This window comes from Rhipicephalus sanguineus, chromosome 5, assembly GCF_013339695.2.
Source record: "Rhipicephalus sanguineus isolate Rsan-2018 chromosome 5, BIME_Rsan_1.4, whole genome shotgun sequence".
NCBI lineage: Eukaryota > Metazoa > Arthropoda > Arachnida > Ixodida > Ixodidae > Rhipicephalus > Rhipicephalus sanguineus.
Window position 1 is genome coordinate 87,732,624 of NC_051180.1, and position 23,170 is coordinate 87,755,793.

Here is a 23,170-nt window from a genome sequence, read left to right on the forward strand (position 1 = left end):
GTAGTTCTGCGGTCGGTGTATTGTGCCACTATGTCCTGAGTGTTTCCAATCTTTTCACACAACCTAGTTGCAACTGAGGCCACGTGCATTGCACAGTGACAGCAAGGAATAACGCTGCAAGAGAAGAAGTTTCGGCTGTAAAGTTGTAGTGTAATATCTATGTGGTTAGTTTTGTTTTCTTGTCAGGAATAAACCGACAAGTCTTTTCAAGAAATAATAATCTTCCTGCCTCTCTCTACGCATTTACTTCTCATTTCATTTGATTCTGCGTTTTTATACTTCATTACATATTCGTTTCTTCCAACCAATTTCTTCATGTGCAAATGTGGCTCTTGTGAAGCAAGTTCGTAGTGTAGCTGCATGTATCCTCATATCGGGACTCATATTACCTTTAATATGAGTTGGAAAAATGCAGAATGTTTTTTTTACTTTTTCTACCGCTCAATATTTATTCATGCATGAGAGGGTTAAAAATCAAACTTTGATCTTCATTTTCTCCTCTATTGATTAACCTGTGATGGTGAAATTAATGACATTAGAGTTTTCAGAGTACAATTTATCAATCTAAACCGATTCATTGTTTCACTTTGGTGCCCCTTTAATGTGCACTTGCATCTAAGTGCGTGAGTGTTTTTTGTATTTCACTCCCATTGAAACATGGCTGCTGTAAATGTGCAGGACAACACAGTGAAGTTGTGGAGGCAGCAAGATGACGGCTACATCGAGTGTCTCTTCACGGGAAAAGGGCACACTCAGGGGATTGGAGCTGTTGCATGCTCTCAGTGAGTACAGTCACTTGAGTATGCTGATTTGATGCAGTCGTTACAGTCAGTACAGTCAAAGTATGCTGCCGAGCAGCATTTTCTAAACTTTAATTTTTTTTATGTGTGTGCTCAAACTTTTATTGCTCTATTGTATAGCATGGTGTGACACATCCATTTTGCATGCGCAGATGTTGTATAGTCCAACCTCATTAAGGCATAGTTGCCCTCCATTGTAGCTCAATTGGTAGAGCATCGGACACGTAATTTGAAGGTTGTGAGTTGGAGCTGCACTGACAGTAGAAGTGTTTTTCAATGCACTTCAATTCATTTCAATTTATGTCATAATTAGTGCACTACGGTTAAAAACAACAAATAATGTCCTCTGTGCTTTCCTTGGTTTAATTGTCTGTTGGTATCATTTGGTTGAGAGTCTGACACGATTCCTCTGACTCCTGTGGATCTTGTTGGCCTGCTGGCAGTAAAACATGAAGTAATGGGTGGCATACGTAACGCACAAACAAGACTGATGCATAAACTTGCTTTACACCATTAGTAGTATTCCACCATGCAATTTTAACAGATGTGATCAGCACATTAGCCACTAGCCACTGGCCAGTGAAGCTTGGCTATTAGCCAAAGCACACAGCATTGTCCTGGATGTAGTGCTTAGAATTGCTCTTGCTGTCTATTTAACATTTTTTTTACCAAAATACAAATTCGAAGGTGTGAACAAAATTAATTGTTTCACTGTAACTGATATTGTCTTGGATCTTGCATCTGTAGGTTCATTGCAGCAGCAGAATGTACTATTACTAAAGCGTGGCCAACGGAACTTTAAACTGAATTTGATGTGTCTGTGACTCGTCATGTCTGTGTTCGTTATGCTTATCAAGGTTTGACTGTACTATTACCACACTTCTTAAGAATGGTTCCAGCACTGTACCGTGAGTTTGGGGCACCAACACTCCTCTATGACCAGAATTCTTTATCGCTACTATTAGCAATTTCGTGTTGAATGAGCATTTAGGCAAACCTCACGTAGGCATCCTAAGCAAATAAATCTATTGAGATTATGTGATGTATATATGGGGTTTAAATGGTGCATGAGTGGGGCTTTTACTTTCCTTTTTCTTTTCTCACTTTTCTTTTGTGTTGAGACATGCTGACACATTGAGAGTTGTTCTGCAAAAAAAAATTGTGTGTGTTATAAAATTTCTGGTGTTCCCGTGTAGGCATATGTTGTATTTGCTGCATTTTTCTGTGTCAAATCGTGAGTCCTTTTTTTAACATTGCAAGTTAATCTTGCACGATCCGTATTCTTGTGCAGTCTTTCAGCCTCCTTCCTGGTGACAGGGTCCCAGGACACTACCCTAAAGCTGTGGACTGTGCCGGAACGGCCACGGGTGATAGCAATAGTGGACCCTTGTGCTGGTGCACCGATGACTTCCAAGCTCACGGTTGCTGCACACGAGAAAGACATCAATGGCTTGGCTGTCGCACCTAATGACCAACTGATCGCCTCAGCATCCCAAGACAAGACTGCAAAGGTGCATACTCTGTCGTTTTGTGGCTGTTAATACATTTGCGACCGTAGCGGAGCTTGAAAGGCAGCTTTGCCGCAATACGGGGATGTGATGAGGTGAAGCATATTGAAAATCTAGGGACCACTTCCAAACGGACGTTGACTGTCTCTTGGCTAAATTCGACCGTAACGGACCTTGAAAGGCAGCTTTGCCGCAATACGGGGGTGTGAGTAGGTGAAGCATATTGAAAATCTAGGGACCACTTCCAATCAGACGTTGACTGTCTCTTGCCTAAGTTCGACAGTAACGGACCTTGAAAGGCAGCTTTGCCGCAATACGGGGGTGTGAGTAGGTGAAGCATATTGAAAATCTAGGGACCACTTCCAATCAGACGTTGACTGTCTCTTGCCCAAGTTCGACCGTAACGGAGCTTGAAAGGCAGCTTTGCCGCAATACGGGGGTGTGATGAGGTGAAGCATACTGAAAATCTAGGGACCACTTCCAACCGGACTTTCTTGGCTAAGTTCGACCGTAACGGAGCTTGAAAGGCAGCTTTGCCGCAATACGAGAGTGTAATGAGGTGAAGCATATTAAAAATCTGAAGGGGTCACTTTCAACCGGACGTTGACTGCATTTGTCTTTGGGAAGTTCGAATAGTTCGAATAGTAAAATTTCAGTGCGAATCGAATCGAATAGCAAACACTATTCGAAAAATATTCGAAATTTCGAATATTCGCACACCCCTAATATATTATATAGATGATGTGTGTGTGTGCACACAAATCTATCCCACAAGTTATCTTGCCTTCAACGTTTTGCCTGTCCTCTTCTCGACAAACTACAACAGCGGGCGGGAGCAAGCGGGCATGGATGACGTGTGCCTTGTGGCATGTGGCATCCAAGCGCTTGTTCAGGTGCTTCTAACTCTTGCACAAATTCTCCCTGCCCAATGGAGAGCACTGAGGGGCCACACCAGCTGAAGATGGCGGGACATTATGATCACGGGGGGCAATCACATTGCAGTGGTGAGCAGGATTTGTCGTTCATGCAGATAACCTCTGGGGCAGACACCAAAAACGTTTTTTCACAGGGGGTAATGTGGGACTACTGGAAACCTTAGGTCGTGGTGCCATCTTGTGACATATACGTCTTGAACTGTGTTGCCATACTATTACATATGACATTGGAGCATTTTGTGTCTATCTTGCTGTTTGTTTTAGACAGCCCATGTGCACTGTCCTTTCTGAGTCTGAAGTTTCTCAATTCCTTGTACCATTGTTTTCCTGCAGTTGTGGAATGCAGCCGACCTTAGCCTTCTGGGCACATTCCGTGGACACCGGAGGGGTGTATGGTGTGCCAGCTTCTCTCCTGTTGACCAGGTTTGTTTTTACAGCAATGCTGTTTATGGCTAAGGTCTGGGGAAAGATTCACATGCATCCGTGTCTCTGCAGCAAAGGTAGAGAGGCGTGTTCGTCTCGCCACGGTGGTCTAGTGGTTGAGGTGCTCGTCTGCTGACCTGCAGGTCGTGGGATCAAATCCCGGCTGCGGCGGCAGCATTTTCGATGGAGTCGAAAATGTTTGAAGCTCGTGTACTTAGATTTAGGTGAACGTTAAAAAACCCCAGGTGGTCGAAATTTCCGGAGCCCTCCACTACGGCGTCTCTCATAACCATATCCTGGTTTTGAGATACCCCAGCAATAATAAAGAGAGGCATGTTCAGAGATAGAGAAAGCACCCAGACGCACACCCCAACGGCGCATATGCATTGATGCACGTGCACACCCTTTGGCCCGAAATGACATCCTTTTTAAATGCGAAGCATTTCTTGCCAAACCAAAGGCACTTTGACCCTTTCCATCTATATATCTGTCTAGCTATCTAGCCACCTACGTCTGGGTGCTGTTGTGTTCACGTCGTTAACTTGGTTACTTGGATGCCGAAATTGCCATAGGAGAAAATGAATGAATGACAAACATGACTGACAGGTCACAACATGAATAACATGACATGCCTGTTGCGTACGTCATGAAACCCTTTCCCTCAGTCACGTTGGTGCATACCCGCGTACCTGTGGTATGCAGGTAATGTGTCACACACGTTTCACATTCTATACCTACCCAGGAACAGTGGTAATGGACATTGAAGACTTTATATAAGGCACTTTGCAGGGGTTAATGAGAAAGACATACTGTTTGTTATAGACGGTGATTTTTATGTGGCAGAGAAACGCTGACAAATGTGTTGCAATGAACCTTAGCCAGCAACCACACAGTATAGATCGTAAATAAATGTATTACATTGACGGTTGCCTAACATCACTTGTTGTGGTGATGCGTCGGTTGTAGTTGCAGTGTTGGCTATCCACTTTACAACAATGTAATGAACATTACGTATGTACTTCTATGACTCGGCAAGCTATGGTCTTGTGTTCCTCGTCCCCGCAAGCAATAAGCCAATGAACACTGCTCACAGTTCATTTCAATAAAAGCGATGTCTGTGCTGTAACGTTACTTGCCGACGTTACGTTGGACCATAAGCTACCTTTTACATGCCGCTGTAGTCAAGTACCTCGTACACCCATGATATGCACACAACTACTGAATTTGCATAAAGAAGCTGCGCTACCACTCAAGACTTGGCTCAAAGCCAAGAATGCACCATAGGCAGCTACTCGCTGACTGCCTTGCGTGAAATCGATTCTCACAATGTGTGGGACCTGCTGGAATTTTTGTTTCTTAATAATCTTGAAATAGGGCTGCTAGCACCTTGAAAATCTAGTCATAGCTGCTACCAATCTTATTTAACAGGTCAAATTCTAAGGTCTTGGCAGTGCACTGCTTTATGGCTGAGAGTATTGAAATGATTTTGTTTTGGCATAATTGTGTTCATATTTCTTCTGACTGTTCTTTTGTGCTCTTTGTTTCTCAATTTATCAGGTGCTGGCCACTTCGTCTGCTGACACAACTATCAAGCTTTGGTCTATATCTGACTTCTCTTGTGTCAAGGTACTAGAATTACCCTTTTGCAGTGTTCCTTGGTAGTAGTAACAGGCATGTTTGCCTTTCATACCTTCACCAACTTGACTGGATTCCTTCTTTTACTTACAGTTAGTATTGCAAATGTGTATGTTGAATATCCTCTGCATCGAATCAGACAAATACTTTTAACTATTGCGAATTTATTACTATATATATATACTATATTTGCCTGTCTCAGTGCTGTGACGCTTTGCTGAAGACTCAAACACAAGGTTGTAGGTCTAATATCTGGTTGCAGGATGCAGATTTTGATAGGGGCATACTACAGTAATAGTCGCACATGCTTTAGTGTGGTTGAAGTTAATTCATAGAGTTCTTCGTTATAGCAAGTTACAAGCCTGAGGTGTGACTCTGGGCTTTGTACTAATGTCATCACTAATATACATGATCAGGGATGATATTATTGTCATCACTAATCGGAAGATGAAAGATGGGATGTAATTTGTGGTACATATTTCAGGATTCTTGAAGTTTTTGATTACACATTCCAGTGCTTTTAGGTTTAGATGGAACGACGATATTAAAGGAGTACTCACACGAAAACTTTCAGTTGTCGTTTTTTTGCGTCAAATGAAAGACCAAGCCCTCAAGAGCCTAGAATAAGTAGTGCTAAGCGTGAGTGCACCCTGAAAAAGTAATTACAGTATCTTTTTAAAAGGTAGCTTAGGTACCTACTGTACCTTGACGTCACAACACAGTATAAGCTTCTCGTCACGTGCTCGCACACATATAGTGACGTTTCCACAGCCGCTCTTCACCGTGGCTCTGTTGGGGACACACAAGCGGCCATTTTGAGTGTATTGGTGACATACAAGTAGCCATCTTGGAAGTTTTGGTACCTGATGTCATCACAACTAGCCAGAATAGTGCGTGAAGTCACCAGAATTAGTACTGCAGCCTGACGTCAAGGTAGTGTCGATGTCTGTAGGTGCGCCATGGAAAAAGTTACTTCAATATCATAATAAAATATCTTATCAGCATTTGCTGAGCTTCACACTTGCTCAGAGCCGTCTCTGCATACAGGAGATTTGTATGGCAGAGTAAACTTGCCTCCGAGAAAAGGTGTCAGTACCCCTTTAAGAAATTTGCAGGCATAAAGTGGAATCAGCCCGCGCAGGACAGGGTGGGTGGGGAATTATAGGAAGAGGCCTTCCTCCTGCAGTGGACATGAGAGAAGAAGAAGATGATAATGTGATGGCCATCATGCAGAGGTTGATGATGATGATGACCATCATCATCAACAACCTCTGCACAAGTAGAGCTAACAGTAGCGGTCATGTTGCACGTGAAGTTCAGAGCTAAACGCGATTATCACTTCAAGATGTTTGACGGTGTCACTGATTCTAAGCAACTATGGAACAAACTTAATGCTATTATATCTACCAAACAAGTGACTAATGATATTAGTGAGCTGGTGATCGAAAACAAAATATACAAGGGTGCAGTACTAGCAAACAAATTTAACGAGTACTTTACCTCACTAGTTGACAGTAGTCATAATTGTGATTCATCAGGTTATTTGCCTCCTGCTTTAAATAATTCTGTGTTTTCTAATCCAACAGACGCGCAAGAGGTCATCAGCGTTTTTCAGCATTTCAAATTGAGTAAAAGCGAGGACATAGATGGCTTAAAATTAGAACTATAATATACATTTTAGATCTCATATGCGCCTGCTTAGTACATATTTATAATCTCGTGTTCACCACTGGGCTGTTTCCTCAGAGAATGAAAAACGCTAAAGTAACGGTTATATATAAGGGTGGGGACAAAAGCAATTTAGGAAACTACAGAATTTCGATTTTACCAGTTTTCTCTAAGGGGTGTGAAAAACTTATTTTCATTCGGTTATCTAATTTCTTTAATAAACACAACATTATTAAGCCGTCACAGTTCGGTTTTCAGTCAGGCCTCTCAACCGAAAGTGCCTTACTATACCAAAAGGAATTGATTCTAAGAAATATAGAAGCAAAAAAACTTACCCTAGGAATATTTCTAGATTTCTCGAAAGCTTTCGATAGAATAAACCATGATATTATGCTAGAAAAACTTGACTGTTATGGAGTTCGCGGTACCGTTTTAGCTTTAATAAGAAGCTACTTATCTAATAGGAAACAATGTGTATCAATCAATCGAGAGCTATCATCATCCATGAACGTTAAGAATGGTGTACCTCAAGGTAGCATTTTGGGACCCCTATTATTTAATATTTTTATCAACGATATTGTACGTATTGACAGCTCTGTAGAATATGTAATCTACGCGGACGATACCAGTATATTTTTTTCTGGGGAAACGGCTGATGACCTCATTGTTTCTGCTAATGAAATACTAAATAAAATATATGCCTGGACTGTGGCAAATTCTCTGCACATTAATTGCTCTAAAAGCAAGGCTGTACTGTTCCGTGCGAAAGCCAGGTCATTTGAAACGTCTCACAAACTAATACTTAATAACGTTGAAATTAAACTTTGTCAAACAGTTAAAACTCTCGGTGTCCATTTTCACGAACACATGGCATGGAATTACCATGCCAAACACACTAGTCACAAACTTTGTAAAGTTTCAGGTGTGTTGCGTCGATGCCAGAACATACTACCTGTGAAACAAAAAATATTAGTGTACAATGCTCTTTTTTCTTCACATTTACACTATTGTCATCTGGTCTGGTCTACAGGCTCTAAAGCATCTCTAAAGAACCTGGTCGTGCTACAAAAAAATGCCTTGCGGTGCATTGAAGGTGTATCCTATAACGCACACACTGCTTCAATATTTGCAAAATATAGAATTTTAACAATTACCTGTAATTACGAATACCAGCTTCTGTCAGCTTTTAAATCAGAAATACGCAGAGGAAGTATCTTTTTACACACCTTGGCCACCTTGCAACCAAATCCTGCCAGTCGCGTTACTCGGTATACGGAGACTTGGCACGTACCTTGTCCTCGCACAAACTATGGATTTGAAACACTACGTTACCGCCTTCCAAGTGTGATGAACAAATGGAAACTAACAATTGATAATCTGCGTATATTGTCTAAAACTGAAATGTTAAATCGGATGTGCTGATTGTGTTGTAAATGAATGTTGGGTGATTTCTGTAATGGTTATTCAGTTTTATGCTTTCATACATTGCTTTGTTATGAATATTTTTGTATGTATTTCAGAGTTGTCATTCTATTATTTGCTGTCATGGGCCACATGCGTGTTTCTTTTTGTATTGTCACTTTCCGCTGCCTGTAATTTTTGTAATTTTTGTAAATTTGTAGTTTAGATTTTTTCTGGGTGAAGGGGCCAGTCAAGCTGTGAAATGCAGCTTTTTTCCCTTCGCACCAAACCACGTATACAGTGTATTTTCGTGTACTTGTCACGTGGTTGAATAAACTCAAACTCAAACTCAAACACTACTTTAAACATACATATTAGAGCAGTGCGCTGCAAAAATATTCTCGTTCTTTCCCTCGTTTCAGACATTTGAAGGTCACGAGTGTTCAGTGCTAAAAGTGGTCTTCTTGGCTCATGGAATGCAGCTTCTTTCGAGGTAAGACTTGGTGGCGAGAATAACACTTTGCATTAAGCGAAAAGCTTGGAATGCTTTCTCTTGTAATGAGAGATCATTGCCCTTTGCATATGCACACAGGACTCGAAACTCGTGGTGTGGTGTTTAGCATTAAGAAGGGTCATCAGTAAAACATTAAAAGAAACTTGTTGACTGACTTAAACTTGATTAAAGCTTGAGTGGCTGTAGCACTCATTTATTATAACAAGACATACTGACTGCTTGAAGTGTCAAAATAAAGCTTAGAATAGTCTTACCCATCATATAATTCCTGTTTTATGTGAACTTAGAATCTAAGCATTGTAACAAGATCCTTTCCTCTGTAAGGATCTGCTAAAAGCTCTTACGTTCACGCATAACCCGTATCCCCACATAGACTCAGTGGAGAAGGGAAAATGCAGAAATCGAGACATTTGGCTCACACAAGCATATATATGTACAGTCAAACCTCGATATATCGAACACGGACATATCGAATTATTGCCTATATCGAACGGTTCCTATATCACGTGGGAAATCGCATGCATTTTTAATTTTTTTATTTCGAACGAAGTTTGACGTATAATGGATATATCGAACTCGGCCACCCCAAATCGCCCGCGCTCCGTTGACAGGCGGCGAGCTTTCCCGCAACTCTCGAAAATAGCGGTAGCGCGGTGGGCGTTTACGACTGCTGCACACATCGATGGCGCCGAGTGCGCCACTTGAACGTAGCGGCATACGCACGCCGCAGCCTTGCAGCAACGACGCACTGCACTTGTTGCACCAGCTCCTCCTTGATAGTATCGCCAGGCATCCGTCGCATCAGTCGTTGTTGTGCTCGTGTGTTAGGCCTGCCGCGCGTTGTGGTGTGTGTAGCGATGGCTGCAGACGCGAAGAAACGGACGACCCTGACTTTTGCAGCAAAACTGGAAGCAATCCAGCGCGTTGAGAATGGTGAGAAGAAGTCGAGCGTCGCGGACGGGTTAGGCATACCAAGGAGCACATTGAGTACTCTGCTCAAAAACAAAGCCGACATAAAGGCCAAGGCCGAGAAGAGTCAGCACTCGGGCGCGCGGCGTGTACGCAAAGCTGCTTTTGAAGATGTTGAGAAGTCTCTCCACAAGTGGTTCATGGACGCAAGGGCCCGAAATATTCCTGTATTGGGGCCGATGTTGCAACAGAAGGCAAAGAACTTTGCATTCATTCTCGGCGTCGAGAATTTCAGTGCGAGTAGCGGTTGGCTACAACGTTTTAAGACTCGTTTCAACATTGTCGGGAAGACTGTGCCGGGAGAGAGTGAGGACACCAATGATGAAGAAATTCAGAAGTGGCTTGATCATGAGTGGCCCAAAGTTCTCGCCAAGTATGAGCCAAGCCAAATCTTTAATGCTGACGAGACGGGCCTGTTCTGGCAAATGCTTCCGCGGCAAACGCTGGACACTCGCGGGGACAAGTGCCACGGGGACAAGCAAGGCAAGGCCCGTGTGGCGGTCAATATGGATGCCAATATGGAAGGCTGCCAATATGGATGGGAGCACGAAGCTACGGCCACTTGTAATTGGCAAATTTAAAACCCCGAGGTGCATGCGGAACTGCCCCAATATTCCGGTGACTTATGCCTGGAATAAGAAGTCGTGGATGACGAGGGATATTTTCCTCAAGTGGCTGAAGGCGTGGGATTCGGACCTGGTGCGTCAGGGACGGAAGGTATGCCTTATCGTCGATAACTGCACGGCACACCACACCGATGCCCAGCTGAGCAACATCGAAGTGGTATTTCTGCCGCCCAACACCACTTCGAAGCTCCAACCGTTGGACCAGACTCCGGATGGGCCAAGATCTGAAGATCGATCTTTTGGGCGCCATCCAAATGCTCAAGGCGTCGTGGGAAAACGTCAAGCAGTCGACGATAGCCAACTGCTTTCGGCATGCGGGCTTCGGTGGACGCACTGACGAAGCATCAGTGGAAGAATCCGAGGAAGCTGGGTTGGCATGCGCAGATGAAGAAAGCGAGCTCGCCGAAACGTGGAGCAAGCTGGAGAGCTTTGTTGGTGCGGAGCCGCAAAGCATGTGCATCGAAGACTTCGTTGGAGGTGACGACAGCACTGGTACAACGGCGGAGCTAACGGATGTAGAGATCGTCGCCGAAGCTACCGCTGAGCAGCCGAATGAAGACGCTGCCGAGGTGGATCCCGCAAGCGCTGATGGTGCCCCGCTCCCGACATCAGCTGAGGTCGTAGCCGCTTTGGCCCTTGCGCGCCGCCACTGCAGCGCGATTGAAGGCACCGGCCTTTCACTTGTGGATCGCCTGGACTATGTTGAGGATGCAGTCGTCAAACACGCCATTGCCAACAAAAAGCAGGCTACTCTTTTTCAGTATTTTAAGCCAACACAATAAATACTTTGTTTGAATCTTCAAGTGAGTATTTACTGCACCATGATTGGTTCGTTGGTTGTTTTCCACAAGTTCTTGACGCATTTTTTACGTGATTTTTTATATCGAATTCTGGATATATCGAACTATTTCGCGATCGCCGTGCCGTTCGATATATCGAGGTTCGACTGTACATGTTACAGTTTGTACTTTTGTTATGTCCAACTATTCCGCCATCCAGATCTACTTACTTTTGGGTGCGAAGTCTCTTTATTTGAACATTTCATTCCTTGGGAAGGGGGGGGGGGGAAGGCATCTCACATGAAAGGAAGCCACAAAAAATCTTAGAATGCTTAAAACGTTAGTTTGAGATATTTTAGATACAGAGAAGCCTTTTTACTAAAATTTCCTGTTTGAAATAAGAGTGAAAGCATCGCAGAAAGTTCTTAAAAATGTCTGTTTTCCACTCAGAAACTGAAAAAGTTAATGCCTCCATTACCCCCCACTGCAAATGATGGTTTATTTATTTATTCAAAATACCCTTAAGGGCCTTCTTACGAGGGTCTTACATAGGGGACCTGACTCCTATGTAGTAGGAGTCAGGTCCTATTTTTTGTAATAGGAGTCAGGACCTGGCGTGGGCCTGACTAGGCCTATGCCAGTCGACTTACTTCATGGGCCTGACTTCATGAGACCTCACCGACATTTTTTGTCACATTCACTTCTAGTGGTGCCGATGGCAACTTGAAGCTGTGGAATGTGAATGCCAACGAGTGTGTACAGACGTTGGACGAACACGAGGACAAGGTTTGGGCACTCGCCGTCAGCTCTGATGAATCTCTACTCATTACTGGTGGAGCTGACTCCACCATATTGGTCTGGAAGGTATGGCAACGTCTTTCCCATTGCGATCTCTTGCTTTCTAATGTGTCCATGCATGAAGTTCTGTAAGGCCATTGTCCTCCAAAGATTCGTCACTGTACTCGTGTGGCAAGCGTTAAACTGTAAAGCTTAAACCCATGTTAGACACTTTTCAAAGGGTACGAATTGGTAGCCTTCAAAATTCTCAGGCTGTCTTGTCTCGGAGTGCATACTGAATGTAACCAGTGCAAAACTGAGGCAGGGACAGAATGCGACACGATGGTACAAGCACTAACAGAAGCACTGCTAGTAATCAGGCAGCATGCATTTGCGTCATCGCTGTTGTGAGCAACAGTTCTGCGGCTCCAAGTTCACTAGACCTAAAATTTATTCTCAAGGTCTTGAACACAAATTTACATTGCTGCATGGTTTATTTAAATGTCTTATTAAAACAGTTATTGTAATTCTTAATGCTGATGCTACATTCACACAACATATGGGACGTGCAGCGATGGCTTAGTGGCTGATGTATTGGACTGCTCAGCACAATCCTGCGGTTTGACTCTCACTATCACTTTTTCTTTTTTTCAAAGGGCTTTTCTCACGTTTGCTGGTTTGAAGAACTTATTGACAAGCATGTCTGAGCTTGCCATTCAAAGTACTCCATGATGTGGATAGGTTGTCATGGTAGTGCGGAGACACAACAGATGATTGATCTGATGACTGTGCTGCCCCTCTAGTGAAACTCATTCCACCATTGAGTCGATAGACTATTGTTATGGAGGCATTTGATATGCTGATGTTACACTTGTTGTGTTGCAGTTTCGCGATGTGTAAAAGAAAAGGTGAATGGGCAGAGCTGCAGCAGAGCTCTGAGTTACAGTCAAATCCTGCTACAACGAAATTGATGGGACGCGCGAAAAAATTGGTTGTCGCGGGATTTCGTTGCACCGAAATTTCATCTATAGACCACAAAATTTAGGAAGATCTGATGATCATGACTCGTCCTTTGGTCCCGTCCAGCGCATGCATTGTCCTTTGCATTTAACTCTCGCGAACTCGGACGTACTTGGCCGCACACCGAGTGAATGTATTTTCTCGCGTATAACACGCACAAAATATATAGAAAATTTAGCGCTAAACTTGGGGTGCGGGTTATACGCGAATGTCGGTGCGCAAGTTGGCTTCACGGTAATGCAAGGAAGGCGGCTTTGCGTCGATACGAGAGTTATACATGTGGGTTATACACGAGCAAATACTATATGCAGGCTACCCTCGAAGCGTGCCAAGCGCGTAGCGCCGTAAAGGAGCGTGCCAAAGTTCGCTAGAGGCTAACTGAAAACGAAGTGCTGAAGCTACGCACTACCACAGTCATAAGCGAGCGAAAGGAAAGCTGAAACGCTTCGTGCTGTTTTATGACTTTATTGCCTTTCTTCCGGTGTATTAGCTGCGTACTTGAGTGTATTCGCTATCGATGATTGCAACGATAGCGACCGTGGTTTTCTGCGCAGCGGTTGCGGCAAACGGTAGTTCTATTTTCAATCTGTGCGCGTGCCTTCAGAATTGCATCGTTGCTATCTGTGATCGCGTCTACCACGGTTTTGACCGCAGCATTGCTTTGAGTCAGTGCGCGTACGTTGGATGCGCGCCTACTTTCATGGTCGCCCATGATCGCGTCGACACGACCGCATTTGTGTTCGCAGCGGTTGCAGCAGATGTAGTTACGTTTGGACTAGGTGCGCGCTGGCCACGTGTGTGCCTTCAAAACGCCGTGGATGTCATTCACGGTCGCAGGCACGTGACGACGAGCAGTAGTTTTGTTTTGAGTGCTACGTGAAAACAATAGCAGGAGTTCTTAAAGAACGATTCTTCCGCGGCCCACACGTGCATCAACCCGCCAGCAGCATCATGGCCGATGGACAGTCTTTCGCCGAGCATCTCAGTGGTGAATAATTTACCGGGATGTGCGTGTGGTGGCAGAAAGCATGTCTCCGACGAAGACACGGGTCTTGCGATGTGGCCGCACGGCTCTGGCAATGAGAAATGAGTGAGTTTCTCGCGGAATTTTGCGCCAATCCTAGGCAAGCTCCTTTTCCTTATGTGCTGGCACTCGTGAAAACCTCGTTCATGCTGAAATACCCTGAAAAAGTATTTGTTGTGACGAGACATTTTTCACATTGTTTTCTATGGGCGGCTGACGGGGAATTGAAAATTATTCGTTGCGGCGGAAATTTCATTGTAGCGGTATTCGTTATAGGGGGATTTGACTGTAATCCCTGCTCGGTGACTCCAGAGAATTTGGTCAGCAGATGTTCCAGCCCGCTGCAATTCATTTCCCTTTCAGGATTGCACATCGGAAGAGAGACAGGAAGCACTGGCAAAGCAGGAGGAGCTGATACTACAGTGAGCAAAAATTGATTTCACTTTGAGTCTTATTTGATGAACAGATTGGCCATTTTTGTGGCAGCTGTAGTGATGGTTGCCTGGTCTCGAAGCTCCATCTTACCAGCTTCATGCAGTGTTGTGAAATTGACAGTAGCCAACTAGGAAAATAAAAGAACTGAAAGAAGGGAACATCATTCGGTCCAACATTGATCAACCTCTGCACGATTCTGTCTGACGTTTGTGAGATGTAGAACATATATTTAATAAGAAATATCTACAATTGAATAATAGGGCAAATGCAAGATTAATAACTAATATAAGAACATTGTTATACAATCTTTTATTGGTAGGAAGATCTATGGAAGGGTTAGTTGTGCACTATGTCTTCTTTTCTTTAGGGCAGAGGGCTGACTGGGTTACTGGTTGGCTGAAACGAGCCATTGCACAGAGATGGTGAGACTGAGTGCAGAGACGCGTACGCAGCTCCGAAGCCAACTGATAATTACAGCGGCCACCAGATTATGCAAAATGACAGTTCATCATGACTGGCGTCACGTAGCGTGTCTGCGGGAGGACACTACCTCTGTGCAGTTGTTCCGGCAAGCTGTGTCAGAGTACAGCATTTCCCAAAGAAAGCAAGTCACCGGGAATACTGTATGACTGTCGCAGACTCCTGGTTGTGCCACGTTAAATATCTTGCTAGAAAGTGCATGAGGGGGAGTCTCGAAAGTTTGTTGACATGCCAGAACTAGCACCCTGCAGCTTGTTGTGGTCATGCTCGCACTGACTTTGCTTCTTTTGGGAAAGGTTGAATGCATGCTGTTCTATGGGCTTAGGGAAAAGCAAACTGTCATCTTGTACTGCATCAGTACACTTTACTCTTTATATTAGAGCTGTGCGAATAGCAAAATTTTGGGTGTGAAGCGAATTCGAATATTGAAGTGTGAGTGCGAATCGAATCGAATATTTTTCGAATATTTTTCGAATACTTCGAAGCGAAATTGCAGAAAAAAAGTTAAGGAAGATTCCTAAGCATATTCTTATGAGACAGCAATATGAAAGTGTTTCTTTTCGCTAGGTTGATGAAGCACTGGCAGAGTGGTGTTTCACAGTTGTCTTATCAAGAATGAGGCAATGTAGAGGCCGAATTCTATTTATGTACATGATTTGGTGCAACCAAAGTGTTGCCGACAACACTTTACACGTGATAGGCAAAGATGCCATTTCCTCAGCCTCTCCTCCTCTTTCAACTTCTGTGGAAGCCCAACTGATGTGGCGGACAAGGGTGCGCTCCCTTCAAGTCCGGAGTTCCAAATCTGCCTCGTAGACATCGATATGTAAGAACACCTGAAATTTTGGATGCTAGAAAGCTTCGGCGCCTGATTTTTCGGACTTCCTGCCAGTATTTCAGGTCCAAAACAGCATTAATTGAGACCCCACCTCTGCCATGTCTTTCATCTCCATGTTGGAACCAGCGTTTTCTTGAGTTAATACATTTGCGACCGTAGTAGAGCTTAAAAAGCAGCTTTTCCGCAATACCGGGGTGTAATAAGGTGAAGCATATTGAAAATCTTGGGACCACTTCCAATAGGACGTTGGCTCTCTCTTGGCAAAGTTCGACCGTAACGAAGCTTGAAAGGCAGCTTTGCCGCAATACCGAGGTGCGATGAGGTGAAGCATATTGAAAATCTAGGGACCACTTCCAATCGGACGTTGACTGTGTCTTGGCAAAGCTCGACCGTAAGGGAGCTTGAAAGGCAGCTTTGCCGTAATACCTGGTTGTGATGAGGTGAAGCATATTGAAAATATAGGGACCACTTCCAATCGGACATTGTCTCTTGGCAAAGCTCGACCGTAACGGAGCTTGAAAGGCAGCTTTGCCGCAATACGAAAGTGTAATGAGGTGAAGCATATTAAAAATCTGAAGGGGTCATTTTCAATCGGGCGTTGACTGTATTTGTTTTTGGGAAGTTCGAATAGTTCGAATAGTAAAACTCCAGTGCGAATCGAATCGAATAGCAAACACTATTCAAAAAATATTCGAAATTTCGAATAGTCGCACACCCTTACTTTATATGCCTGTATATACCTGAGTGTGCATTCACATGTGTGTGTATACGTGATGGAATGGGTAGGATGTGTCTTCTAACCGTTTGTTCCCTTATGCAGAGAGCAGCAGCTTAGCAACTTATTGAAGGAAAAGAAGTGGACCAAGGCCCTACAGCTCGCACTGAGGCTTGAGCATCCGTTCAGGGCACTAAACATCATCAAAGGTATGTGGTGCAGATTTGGGACATTGCCTTGGAAAAAACAAACGTAGTTGGGCAATAAAATGACTCGAATCAACTTTGAATATCAGGACTGCTGCTTTTGCTTGAACTGCAAGTTGTAAAGCATGACTTGATGCATAATTTCTTGTTCTTTTTCAACTCTGTGAGGCTACCGAGCTATCCAGCCAGTCTGGCAAGTCACCTGCCACATGGTCTAGTGGTTATGGTGCTCCACTGCTGACCCGAAGGTCGTGGAATCGAATCCCAGCTGCATTTCGGTGAAGGCGAAATGCTTAGATATAGGTGCATGGTAAAGAACACCAGGTGGTTGAAATTTCCGGAGCCTTCCGCTACAGCGTCCCTCATAGTCGTATTATGGTTTTGGCATGTAAAACCCCAACTGTTATTATTTGTCTCGCAAACTTGATGTGAAGCTGCATCAATTGAGCACTTGAACAAACACTCTAATGTTAACAGCTCTTGATTTAACCTCTATATTTTGTTTATTACATTGTGAATTAAAGGGACACTATAGGCAAATAACAATTTATGTCAGAGTGAAAGCTCAATGTATGACAATGTCTAAAATGGCAATATTATCATCAGCAGTGCCCTACTTACCAAGAAATTACCGTATTTACTCGATTCTACCGCGCCCTCGATTGTAACGCGCACCCGTTTTCCGCGAACAAAAAAAAAAAAAAGTAATACATCGGTTGTAACGCGCACCCATTTTTCGTGAGAGAAAAGAACAAAAAAAGTCCATAGGAGTCAAACTTCGCACATTCAGAAGAACAAGTATTTGGGTTTTAAAGAACTGAAGTTTCAAAAAAGTAAAACACAGTCAAAAAGCGGGCCTTGCCGCTAAAACTGTCACCACTACGGCGGCGATACGAGTCGCGTAATGGATCAGTCCTCGTCGCTGTCCGACAACTCCTTGTCGCTGTCAACACTCTTCGATTTCGGGAAACCGGCCCTGCTTTGGTCCACTGAGACCTTTTCGTGAAGCTTTGCTGTAAAAAATCTTCTGCTTCCGTTTGCGCCAGTCTCGCACGCACGTTTCGGGAACTCCGAACTATAGGGAGCTTTCACAAGCGGCGAAAGCGCTGTGCATTGTGGGTAGTCCGCCATTTTGAAGTCATAGACAACCGAGCCAGGAAGCGCGCGCGTGCGGCAGCTCCGAGTAAACAAACAGACGTGCCGGAGCGATCGCGCATGTTCTTATTGTGAGGAGCACCGACCATTAACTACGAAGTCAGCGAAGACCAGAATGTACGCATCCACGCTCTCCCTTAAACACCGCGAGTAATACAACGAGAAAATCCAACTATCCGGAGTGGACCCGTTCACGCTGCAGGCAGGCGACTGCATAGTGGATGTGAATTTGTGACCGCTCCTCGATGCCTCCGACATTCGCGATTTTGTGGTCTTGAGGATGTGTTTTGTAACGCGACAGTAGCTGGAAGGAAGGAAGGCCGTTGGCGGCCACAACTTCGTGACAAGCGGTCGGGAAGCGAGCCGCGAATGAAGCAAGTTGCTGCCGATAGCGGGATCGTCATGACACAGGTAAGCTTCTAAGGGCGTTTTAGATGTTTATCTTTTCCATTATTTTGTTAGGTGACCCATTCGCAGGCCCGCATCAAGCCTCCCGTCGAAGTGTGCTTCCTGGGGAAGGGTGACGGAGAAATCCTTGCTGCGCATTGCTCGTGCATGGCCGGAAACGGCGAGGCGTGCTCGCACATTGCAGCGTGCTGTACACCTTGGCATATTTTGCCAAAAGTTCATGAAAACTTAAACTTATTGCACTTTTCTCGAAGAGCTGATGCTAATCGGCACCTTTGCTACTTCTCACCAACGACACACGAGTGCTCGCTACTGCAGGTCGATACTCAGCTGCAATCAGTACGCCGAGAAACTGGTCGCGGTCAAGGCTGCGGTGCACAAGTTGGCTTGTTGCAGTGTCGATGCGCCACTTCTTCATCGCCGATGACGACAAGCCCATTTCGGCAACGGGCCGCACCTCAAGTTTTTTCATGGCAGTAGGGAACCAGCTCTTGGAGCCGTCTGTGCACGAGCGCTCTTCACGCGCTCGCAGGCCGTACTCCACGTAAAAGAGGAGCGCTGCGATGTGGGAACACGCCTCGCCGTTTCAGGCCGTGCGCGGCAAGGATTTCTCCGTCACCCTTCCCCAGGAACCACTCTTCGACTTGAGGCTTGTCACCTTACAAAAGAATGCAAAAGATAAATATCTAAAACGTCCTTACAAGCTTACCTGTGTCATGATGATCCCGCTATCGGCAGCAACTTGCTTCATTCGCGGCTCGCTTACCCAGCCGCTTGTCACGAAGTTGTGGCCGCTAATGAGCTGCCGCCGCGTAACAAAACACGTCCGCAAACCACAAATTCACGAATGTACGAGGCATCGACGAGTGGTCACAAGTTCACAGTCGGCTGCCTGCAGCGTGAACGGGTCCACTCCCGATAGTTGGATTTTCTCGTTGTATTACTGGCGGTGTTTAAGGGAGAGCGTGGATGCGTACATTCTGGTCTTCGCTGACTTCGTAGTTAATGGTCGCTGCTCCTCACGAGAACAACATGCGCGATCGCGCCGGCACGTCTGTTTGTTTACTCGGAGCTGCCGCACGCGCGCGCTTCCCGGCTTGGTTGACTATGACTTCAAAATGGCGGACTACCCACAATGCGCAGCGCCTCCGCCGCTTGTGAAAGCTCCCACCGCGATGCGGCCCGATTTCCGTCCGTCTCTCTGCACATGTAATAACTATTCTTTTAAATGCGGCATCGTGGTACACTCGTCGAGTATTTGGAGTCGGCACTTCCATGCCGTCGATGCGAACGCAGAACGGGATGACAATCTCCTCGGCACACGTACGAACTGAAAAAATGGCAGAAATGGCCAACGCGCGTAGGAGGCAGCCATTTTGAAATGTCGATGGCAATACGATAACCGTGTTTTTTTTTTTTTTCGGTACTCGATTCTAACGCGCATGCGATTTTTGGACTCGTTTTTCCGGAAAAAAGGTGCGCGTTAGATTCGAGTAAATACGGTAAGCCAAATGTATCACACGACATGCGCACCAAGTGGGACATTTTAGAAATGATCGCGATGACGTGAGAGCGTCCAACTACAATTAGTCACTAGTAATCAAACTGGCTGCAATAAAAAAATAACCTTCCGTGCATCAAGAGATGTAATAAAATGCTTCTTGTTCTTTTCTGTTTGATTCATGGAAAAAAGAACCTCTTTGGCGTTGCCATGGGGAACGGCGCGCGTGGAGAGTCGCTGCCGAGGCTGCTGTCGTAGTACGCAACGACGCCGGCACTATGAGCCCTCAGCAGCATACTGCGTTCATTGGGGCTGAAGTCGATGAATTGGAGCCCAGCGTCACGAGCCAATGTGTCGTCAGGTTACTGTCGACATCCATTGCGGCGATTGCGGCAAGCTTCGATGGCTTCGATAGCCGTTGTTGCTGCTGTGGCTCCCGCTTACTTTTGCTCTGCTGCTACTAGTGTCGGCAGCCGCGCAGTAAAGGCGGGCAACATTAGGCACAGCAACAGTGACATCAGAAGGACCGATTTCAGGCGGGTGATTTGAAGTGCGCTCACGCGATGCGGGCTTCTAAAACTTGATTTTATTTCAAAATAAGCTCTTCCTTGGCACAAAAGTAGCACTACAAGGTTTCTGGACCGCTATTTCAACAATCAATGTCGACTTAATACAGTAAAACCTCGTTAATTCGAACTCGGTTATTTCGAAATCTCGCATAAATCGAAGGGTTTCTGTGGTCCCGTATTGTGCAATGTAAATCTGAGTGGATAATTTGAAGCGGCGGTCAGCGCCAGCCCGGTTCATTCGAAAACTTTGGGCGCCATGTGCCAATTCCCGATCCCGATTTCGCCGCAAATCCGCGGAAGCGACGGCCCTTAGGAGCCACAGGGCAATGCAGTGTAGCGATATCAATGAGTGGCAGTTGAAGCAACCCAGCCTCGCTGCTGCTAGCGCAAAAAAAAAAAAAAAAGACACGGTCTCGTGGTCAGCTAAAAACGTGCGCCTGCGGAAAAGAAGACATGCTTCACTGCAACACAGCGGTGACACGCGGGCAGCATGTCGCATGCTTCTCGCAACGTCAGCGCGTCATGATTTACCCATTCTTTTTGGGAAAAGAAAAGATAAAGGACGGTCTGACGGAATTCATGATGTATGCGAACCTCCGATTGGCGGTTGCTTCGGCAATTTCCGCACTTGCACTGCTGGCGGAGTTCTTGCCTGTAACGCCTACTTCGAAACTCGGTGAAAACTTCAATGATCATGTTTTCCAGCCAGAACACATTGCGGATTCCGTCACACTGGCCATTATCATATTCTTTATTTTACCAGAAAGAATGGGTGAATGGTCGCATCATTACGCGCTGCCCGCGTGTCACCACTGTGCTGCAGTGAAGCACGCCTTCTTTTCCGCAGGCACGCATTTCAGCTAACCACGAGGCTTCTTCTTTTCTTTTTTCTTTTTTTTTTTTGCGCTGATAGCAGCGAGGCCTACCGTTTTCCCGAGTTCGCGGCAAAAATGGGACCAAGTATTGCTGGAAAACAACCATTGGAGCCACAAACTAGAAGGCCATACGACCACCTCTGATTACTTTCAGTAATTCAAAGTTCCTTGCATCCCGTTTTATGTATGTTTCGTTAATTCGAAAACCCGCTTAATTCGAAAGTTTTTCACAGTCCCAGTGACTTTGAATTAACGAGGTTTTACTGTATTTGCCTTTAGTGTCCCTTTAAGATGCTTATGCTACTCAGTGCCTATTTGTCTTCTAAAAATCATCTTTAGATGAGCGCATATCACTTTTAAAGCTTTTAATACATCTTTTCTGTGTCACTTGTTGGTGTCTAAATGGAGTTGCACTCATCCTGATTCTTTTGAGTTGCACTCATCCTGATTCTTTTCTTTAGAAATACTCTTGGAGGATGAAAGTGACGAGAAGCTGACAAAAGCCTTGTCTCCACTGAGAGAAGACCAAATAGGTGAGTCTCTAATGGTTGCTCAATATGGTCGTGAGGACCGCACCTAACCAATACTGGGCTGTTTAATTTAGCAGCGGGCAAGTTAAGAATTGTAATTTCAGCTGAACCATATTGTAAGAAGTCTATAGCTCAGATCTTGTTGTAGAAAATTATGCTATCATTCTTGGCATTGTTATGTTATTGATAAGTATGACACAGCTGCAGATGCGTGATTGGCCGGTCTTTCTGAGTCAGCCTTCGCCGGCTTTCATTCACACAGTCATACCAAGCATCTGAACTTTAGGCTTAAGAAAATCAGGCAAAAACTGCTGGAAACAAGGTTGCAGATTCTGTTTCTGTTCCTGTTCTGCATTAGCACATCACGGGGGTTGCAATTCAAACATATCCATGCTCTGAGTATTAGGTCTACATTGAAGAACTTTGAGTGTAGGGATGAGCTAATGGTAAGCTTGAGGTTCAAAGCGAATTCGAGGCAGATAGTGATTTGGTTGCATGATAGCAAATCAGATAGTTCGAATAGTATATAGATGTCGCATATCATTAAGAAAAAAGAGTATTTTCATCATGACCCAACTAACTTGCACAATATTTTTATGAATTGGAGCTATAGGCTTGTGTTAGTGTCGCTTGTTTTTGTATCGAAGTGAAGTGGAAGAAACTTTGAATAGTAGCAAGATTTGTATAGCAGTAGGGTGCAAGTTGTAACTGGTACAATACGTTACGTTTTAAAAGTTACTATGCTTAGTGCATATAGGCTAGTATAACACGCTTTTAAAATAAAAAAAGTAATTAATTGAGGTGAAGGTAATATGTATATATAACCTTGAAGTGTGTGGCTCTGCGGCAGTGCAGATTTCCCCTGGATGGGTGGTTCCATGGCATAGCATGCTCATGCCGCAGTGAAACCACCTTTACAGGGGGATTATATATTCGTTCATTTTGAATACTTCGAAATTTCGAATAATATAAATTCGTGTTGAAGCGAATACAAATATTGTAATATTCGTTCGAATATTCGAATTGCTGTAATATTCGCCCATCCCTAATCGAGTGTTATGAGATTTCAAGCCATTCACTATGTTGCCTCTGTTAGCCTTTGTGTTGCCTTGGAATGTTAATCCTCATCTTGGCCATGTATGACTTGGAGTGGCAATCTCAAGTGCTTATTTCTGTACCATTGCAATAGGTTATTAGCTCACTGTGTGGACTCGGCTGCTGCAGCAAAACAGTAGCTCACCTTTTATGCGAGTGCCCCTGTCTTACCCACCAAAAAGCAGCACTGTCAGCCGTACTAGTCAAGCTGGACAACTGCCTGCTCAGAGAAAAAATTTTAGGGCCATGACTGTAGAGGCGTTCATGCATTTTCTTAGAGACGC

General features: G+C 44.7%; 1 protein-coding gene across 1 annotated transcript in view; it reads left to right on the forward strand.

Moving 5' to 3' along the window:
* Nucleotides 1-23,170, forward strand: part of LOC119393952 (transducin beta-like protein 3) — a 44,435-nt gene that overhangs the window by 15,539 nt on the left and 5,726 nt on the right. Inside the window, 9 exon segments of the mRNA XM_037661151.2 lie at nt 679-782; nt 2,092-2,311; nt 3,577-3,666; nt 5,224-5,292; nt 8,793-8,863; nt 11,966-12,122; nt 14,443-14,501; nt 16,653-16,756; nt 21,723-21,794. Coding sequence (XP_037517079.1) covers nt 679-782; nt 2,092-2,311; nt 3,577-3,666; nt 5,224-5,292; nt 8,793-8,863; nt 11,966-12,122; nt 14,443-14,501; nt 16,653-16,756; nt 21,723-21,794 — 946 coding nt within the window.